Source organism: Nematolebias whitei, chromosome 12, assembly GCF_014905685.2.
Source record: "Nematolebias whitei isolate Nwh7 chromosome 12, NemWhi1, whole genome shotgun sequence".
Taxonomy (NCBI): Eukaryota; Metazoa; Chordata; class Actinopteri; order Cyprinodontiformes; family Rivulidae; genus Nematolebias; species Nematolebias whitei.
The window spans coordinates 3,892,523-3,900,384 of NC_056509.1; the positions used below are offsets into that span (position 1 = coordinate 3,892,523).

Here is a 7,862-nt window from a genome sequence, read left to right on the forward strand (position 1 = left end):
TCAGTCTTACATCGGGGAAACTAAACAGCCACTGGCCAAAAGGATGGACCAGCACAGAAGATCAACATCATCAGGCCAGGATTCTGCGGTCTACACTCATCTCCAGGCCAGCGGTCACTCTTTCAGGGATGAAGATGTTCACATCCTGGACAGAGAGGAACGATGGTTTGAGAGAGGAGTAAAGGAGGCCATCTTTGTGAAAAGAAACCGTCCATCATTAAACAGGGGTGGAGCCTCTGGGTTCAACTGTCCCCCTCTTACAATGCTGTGATTGCTAGTATCACTCAGCCCTCTGTGAACAGTAAACAGCCATCAGGTGCTAATGATCCATTGTTAGGCTGATGGTCCTTCTTGAGCATGTGATCAGCTGGTTCTGGTTGTCAGCAGCAAAACTGGTTGATCCACTCTGAGAAGGTGCTATTTAAGAGACTGAGCTGAATACAGCACCTCAGACTGAGGAAGTCTCTTGGATGAGAGACGAAACGTTTCTACATTTTTTTGCTTTGTTTTGTTTTTTGTTTTTTTGAATGTCCAGAGGACCAGATTGAACTTTTTTGGATTTTTCTACCTGGATTATTGAGCATGCATCAGGATACTTATAGCAGGTAGATCAACTTTGACTTGATCATTTTAAAAGGAGTTGCAGGATGAAAAAGTCTGGGCACCCTGTGATAAATAATGCCACATTCTGAGGTTTTATAATACAAATTTACATTTTCACGTCCTTACCGATTCTGTTTATGCTAATATTTGTTTTCTTTTAAACAGCAAGGGAATGTGGTGAACTCTGACTTTTGGAAAGACATGTTGGCTGCAATTGAACACAATTACAACACATCTGCATTTAAAGGTAAGTAGTTCATTTTAAACACAAACACGCTTTAATACACAGATTTATTTACCATGGAAGAATAAACATAGCACAGCAAAGGTATTTTTCAAAGTCAAACTTTTATTTTGTGTTTTTGATCAGTAATTGGTACATAACTTAACACATCCAATGGGACACGTTTTTATAAAAAGCATTTTGAATTTCTCCTCCTTTGTTCTATGGTGGTCAAAGTGCTTATGAAAGTGTGTTGAACTCTAATGACATATATTACAAATGTTTTGCATGTTTTAGTATGCAAATACAGAGAAATCCTTAAACAACAACATTAATAAAGACATACACAAAAAAGCACCATAAAGCTTCCAGGCAGTTGTAGAGCACCACTTCAATGTTTTTCAGAATCATTCCTTGTTTTTCTAAACTTTCATAGGTACAAGGTGAAACGGGGACAGGAATCATTTTGAGAATATACATCTCAGTGAAGTGAAACATTTTTAACCAAATTAAAAACCTTTGAAAACTTGACCGAAGCAGCTTAACTTGTCAAACTCAGAACCAATTCACAATCACATTAAAATTTTGTAAACTGATCTTGTCCTCTGTGAAGTTTGATGTTTTAGAATTTTTGAGGTTTATAAAGATTTTTGAAATCACGTGGAGGCAATTAGGAACCCAGAGAAAATACAATGAACATTATCTGCAGCAAATATACCATTGCTCTCCTCATCAGGAACTTGGACATAGACCCTGTCTCCAGGATGCAGCAGGAGAACAGCACTGCCTGACATCTGGTCAAGGAAGCCCTTGTTGTACTCATCATATGTGAACAAAACTGGCTCCTCGTTTTTGTAGAGGGCCACCAATGCATTAGCACCGTTGACATGCATATGGAAGCTGAAGAAGTACAGGCCTGGGATTTGACAGGTGAACACACCACTGTGTGCATCATAATGGTGCTCTCCATTATATACAATCTGGTTGAACTGGATTGGGACTCCAGCTTGGGGGTAGGCCGTGGTCAGCACAGCACTGAAGGCAGACATAGGAGCTTTCATGATTTCATGAGGCATCACAACTTCATGAGACTTGATTGGCATGCTCTTGTCGTGGTGGTAGACCACTTCTCCTGGTGGACCAGGTGGACCAGGAGGACCAACAGGGCCAGGGAGACCATCCTGACCTCTCTCACCTGGGAATCCAGGGGGACCCTGAGGACCAGAAACTCCCTTGGCAGTCTGGCCAGCTGGACCAGGTGAACCTGGAAGTCCTGGGTGGCCCTTGAGTCCAGATGGACCTGATGGACCAGGGGCCCCAACTGGTCCCACTGGCCCTGGCCTTCCAGGTTCACCACTTTTTCCTGGTGCGCCTGGTTGACCTGTATGTCCTTTTAGTCCAGGTGCACCATTTGAACCAGGGAGTCCTGGTGCACCAGCATGTCCTTGTGAACCCTTAGGACCCTGAGCACCATTATGACCTGGAAGTCCTGCAGGACCTACAGCGCCAGGGGTACCTGGTTTTCCAGAGAACCCTTGAGCTCCCTGCTCACCTTTGGATCCCCTTGGGCCTGGTGCACCCACCATACCAATGTCACCTTTGGGTCCAACTGGGCCTGACTCACCCTGAAACCCTCTTGCACCCTGTGGACCAGCTGGGCCAACTGGACCAGGAGCACCTGGATGACCAGTAAATCCAGTTGGGCCTGGCTCTCCTTTCTGACCGGTGGTTCCTGAAGTTCCAGGAGCACCTCTGCTTCCTGGAATTCCTGGTTCACCTGTTTTGCCAACACCTGGCATGCCAGGGGAGCCTGGCTGACCAGCAGGACCCTGTGGACCCTTGGGCCCCATAGGTCCAGGCATACCTGGAGTACCATTCTGGCCTGACTTTCCTGGAGCTCCTACACCTGGAGGCCCAGTGTGACCTTTAAGCCCTGGTGCACCCACTGGGCCAGGAGCTCCATCTCTTCCTGGCATGCCAGACTTACCAGGTTCTCCAGGATAGCCAGTGGCACCAGGCTTGCCAATTCCAGGACTGCCTGGCATACCAGATGGGCCCATTGGTCCAGTTGGACCTGGTGGTCCTTGTACACCAGGAACACCAATGCCCTTTTCACCTTTGGAACCAGGTAGACCAGGGATACCAGGATGCCCCTTCAAACCAGGCTCACCCCTTGGACCAATTGCACCTGGGAACCCAGATGGTCCAGGTTTTCCAACAGCTGAAAGTCCTTCAGGGCCAGGAGTTCCAGGGGTTCCAGGGGCACCTCTTGGCCCCATTGCTCCATGTGCACCAGGGATGCCTTTATCACCAGGAAGACCAGGGGCACCTGGTTTTCCAGGTGCACCTGGGGTACCTGGTTTACCCGCCTGAGAGTGGCCAGGGGCTCCAGGAGATCCTGGTGGGCCTCGTGGTCCTGTGTGTCCAACACCCCTTTCTCCAGGTGGTCCAGATGGTCCCATTGGTCCTTGCTCTCCTGGAGGGCCTGGAGGGCCTGGTTGTCCTACGACAGCTAAAGGAAACACAAACAGAATGTGGTTGAGTAATTAATGACAATGACATATCTTAATTATTTCGTTTAATGTTTATGGTTTAAACTGAGCAAATGAACTAGTTGTAAAAAAGCTAAAATGAAGAAACAGAGATTAAAAATCTGGGACGTGTCTTCACTTGAGACCTGTAAAGTTCTCACAGGATCCTTGAATAACTCACATTTAAAGTGTTGAACTCAACCACAACCTTAGTGGAAACAACGCTCTCTGTCATTGTGGCTTTATGGAAAAGCAGCTTTTATTTTCTCCAGGAACCTGCAGAACGCTGATCTGAGATGATGTTCACGACAACATTTATCTCTGCTGCTATACCAAGTGTGTACCTTCATTGTTTGCACTATAGTTTATTATATTCTGAGCATTTGTGTCAGTAACTTCACATTTCCTGCTTGTATTTTAGGTTATACCAAACATACAAGTTCTTATTGTCCTCTAAAACATCCACCTTGATGTTAACAGGTCGGTGACCACCTCCTAAGGAATAAGGGGGAGTTTTGATCTTTATTGTATTAAATGGTAAATGGACTGTACTTATTTATCACATTTCTATCTTATCAAGACACTCAAAGCTCTTTACACTACAATCTGTGCCTCATGTACGTCCACACACATTCATACACCCATGGGACACACATCAGAGGCAATCAGGGGTTCAGTGTCTTGCCCAGGGACACTTTGATATGTGACTGCTGGTGGATTCGAACCCCCAACTCTTGCATTGGAGGACGACTGCTCTAACCACTCAGCCACAGTCGTAGTTTAAAAAAAATGTACTCTAACCTTTAGTCTTTTTAACAGCAGTGGGTTTACAAACATGGTAAAGTTGTGTTGACTGGTTAGTTGTAATAACGGGTGGACTTTTCTCCCAGCATCACTCACCAATCAAATATTGTCAGTCAGTTGTGTTGCATCACTCTGTCTGTGTAATATATTTATGGTAGAATAGTTGCAGATAATCCTGAGTTGTGGCACCATATTGTTTCTTATGATAAAATGTCAAATAGTGTGTGTGAACTTCAACACCAGAGTAGCTGTAACACATGGACTGTGCACATTCACCACCTGTGAGAAGTGTTAACAAAAGTCTGTATTTGTCCACAACTTGTGATTTTATCACACAGCTTCTGCGTTCCTCTTTTAGAAACAGAAGGTCTGCTCTGGCAGAGCAGTCACTGTGCAGCCATGTAGAGCTGCGTCTACAGGTTTGTGCTTGAAGGGAACCTGTGATGGTGATGGAACTGACCCAGGATCAGAACCTCTTGGGGCAAGAAACAATGATGACACCAGTTACTTAGACCAGTTCTGAGTTTTGTTGCTTTTCTATCTGAAAATAAAAGTGTTAGAAGTTGTTGCTGTCCTTTTTATGAGACACTGAGCTCACTGGGCGTCAGAAACTGCAGTAAATCTGCTGTGAACTGGTGTCTGCAGCTTCTGTGTGTGATTGTGTGGTGGGACTGGGCCACCACAGGCCCGTTGGGTTGGGTGTGCCTGCACCGTGGTTCAACCATCTGTTTCAGAGATTAGAAAGTCACGGTTTAATTTGCATTTTTAAGCTCGTGTAGAGGCAGACTGTGAAAACACATGAAGATACAACTTTAAATGAGATCGTAAACTGCTCAGTGCAAACTTTCAGTAATTTGCTGAAGCATTTTGATCTTCTTAAATGATTTGTCCTCAACAGACAGCTGTTTGGCAGCTGTGCTCCACCTCACAGCTCCATGAAGTCCGACATGAGTTCAGCTGAGCTGCTGGACGGAGCGTGGCCTTCGTGACACACTAGGGCCAGTGTGATAGAGAGCTCAGGGAGGTGGGAGTGATGATGATAATGAAGACTTGAGGTTTGCACCTAACTGACAACTTCTGGAGGGTTCTTGAAAAACCTGCAGTTTTAAAGTTGTGTCAGAATTATTGTTCTAAAGTTTACTGCTAAACTGTCTTTAACTGACCTGTGAATTCTTGTTTTTATATGTTTCTTTTTTACAGATTATGTTTAAGACAGTCGAGCTCATTTTGGGTGTTAGTGCCTTTAGTAGGTGTAAAGAAAGGCAACTTGAACTTCCCAAAACCATCCTTAAAAGTATTTACTTGCTTTTTTTTAACCGTTATTGTTTAAATACAAAAAAGAGAGAGCACCAACATCATGAAGTTTATTCTGAAGCTGTTTAACCCTCCAAATACAGCCTGAAGTCAGTTTTACACTCACAAGTAGATGGAGGCCGCTGCATCTAACATCACTCATCCCTGCATCCCACCACCCATCATTGTGTTCTGAGAAGTGCTGAGGGAAAAAGCAGCAGCTCCACACTGAAACTCACCGTGGCTCTTGACAGGGTAGGGAACCTTTGTCACTTTGGGTGCGTAGTACCTCTCGGGGGTTCCCTCGGCCAAAGCCAGGAGGATGAGAAGAAGGCTTGTTACCCTCAAGTCCATCTTGTGAAGCTAAACCTGCACATGCAAAAATGAAAACATCAAAATTAATAACGACGAGGTTTGTGCCAGTTTTCTTCTTATTTTTGTGGCACCCAGCAGTGGAAACAGTCCTAACATCTGTGGCACATGATCTTCAACATCTCTGTCTGATCTGTTCGAATGTTGCCTCTTTGCTCAGAATTCACTCGCAGTAAGACCAAGGGCACATTGAAAGCACATCAAAACATGTTTTCCTGTGCATAAACCCAAGTCTAGCTCATAACACCTGCTGCACGTGCAGTCATCACTCTGAGCCGGCTGCACCCTCCCACCCACAAGTCTGACAGCAGAGAACTCACCGTGGAGGCTTACGCTCCAGAGAAACCAAAGCTGAGTGTGGATGCTGCTGTCCCAGAGCTCTGCTTGTATATCCGTATCCGTAGAGTGTGCCTGCCTGGGTGAACGGCAGCTGCTGCTTCCTGGACCACTCGGCTCTACGCATTTATACTGAGCTGCTCTCCAGCATCCTGCAGGATCTACCTCCTGTGGTACCTCCCTGCTCTGATGTCATCTTTAATGATGGGTGCGAGTCCCACAGAGGCCTGTCAGTCCAGCGTGATGGTCCTTCCTCCTCTCCCCACCCTGCTTGCTTATGACTTTTTGTATTGGGGCAGCAGCATGGGGGGTGGGGAGCCCAACAGGACCATTGTGCTGGCAGGAGACTGGTTCTTCACAAACATTTCTCATGAAGTCATATCATCTGTCTGTTACCACCTTTCTGACTCTAAACCTATCATCTTTCTTTTAACAGTTTTTCTGACTTAAAGGTGTTAAAGTTAGTTTCAGGAGGCTCCTGCAGAGTGAAGACCGAGTCTGATGCAGGCTCTGTTCAGTGTGAAGCTTCACTACAACGTTTGTTTGGTCACTTTAGATGAAATCTGGTCATTTCACAATTTGAATTTCGTCTAAGCTCTATTTTAGTTGTCTGGTGCTGATTATGTGCATGTCAGAGTTCACTTTGTGAAGCTTGATGGTAAATTTGTGTTCTTTAAATGAAGAAGTGGTTTTAGACGTTTTAAGACACCAGGAGGCAGCAGTGAAGTGTTTGAGACACTTCCTTCAGCTCCTCACAGCTCATTTACTGAAAACATTTAAATAAACTTAGAACAACCTGAGCAATTAAAGGTCAAGCATTCATTTGTCCTACAGCCTTTCATGGCAGTTTTAAACTAAAATTATGTTTTAAGGAGAAATTATGGAACTGTAGCCACTTTAATCAAATCTTAAAAATAAGGTTATGCACAATCCAAGGCAAGATGTCACACTCAGAATGACTCTCAGCCACTACCACACCAAACTCAGGTCGACATCTGTAGCAATTATATAGACCTGGCAGACTTATAGAAAAGTGCACAATCATATTGAGACATTCGAGCACTAGACCCTCTTCAGCCATCAGGATTATCTATGATGTAATTGTGATGGTAATAGACATGTGACATCATTTGTACTTATTTTTAGCCATTTTTGTGACTTTTAATGCCATCTGGCTGTTTCAGTCATTTTGAATCAAACTGACTTCAAAAGTTAGACATTTGTAGATGATTGAATATTTTCTGCAAGTTCCAAAATATTTTTTTGTCGATTCCTAAAAATATTTGAGTATCTTGGTCGACTCACATCTCTCTTTTAAGCTCCATGTGGAAAACCTAGTAAAGAAACTCAAAGTTAAACTGGGTTTGTTTTTCAGAAACAGATCCTGTCTAACCCTGAATGTTAGAAAACACCTTGTATCTGTGACTTCCCTCCATTGATTACGGTGACATTATTTACATGAACGCTCCTACAAGAACCCTGCAGATGTTGGATGCTGCAGATGTTGGATGCTGTCTATCATTGTGCACTAAGATTCATAACTGGCTGTGATTATCGTACCCACCACTGCACCCAGTATTCACTGGTTAACTGGTCACCATTAACTTCACACAGACTCTCCCACTGGTACATTTTCATCTTTAAATCACTTCTTGGTCTGCTGCCTTCATACATCTCCTCCTACATGTCTCTGTGTGAGT

The 7,862-nt window shown here is 44.4% G+C and overlaps 2 protein-coding genes across 2 annotated transcripts in view; one reads left to right on the plus strand and one right to left on the minus strand.

Moving 5' to 3' along the window:
• Window positions 1-7,862, plus strand: part of nt5dc1 (5'-nucleotidase domain containing 1) — a gene marked incomplete at its 5' end in the record, with an annotated part of 416,600 nt that overhangs the window by 28,402 nt on the left and 380,336 nt on the right. Inside the window, 1 exon segment of the mRNA XM_037686065.1 lies at window positions 769-850. Coding sequence (XP_037541993.1) covers window positions 769-850 — 82 coding nt within the window.
• Window positions 1,432-5,808, minus strand: col10a1b (collagen, type X, alpha 1b). Its single transcript, XM_037685702.1, has 2 exons — window positions 5,694-5,808; window positions 1,432-3,338 (listed from the first exon to the last, which is right to left on the minus strand). Exons 1-2 carry the CDS (start codon window positions 5,806-5,808, stop codon window positions 1,483-1,485), a joined length of 1,971 nt encoding a protein of 656 aa, XP_037541630.1. The 3' UTR covers window positions 1,432-1,482.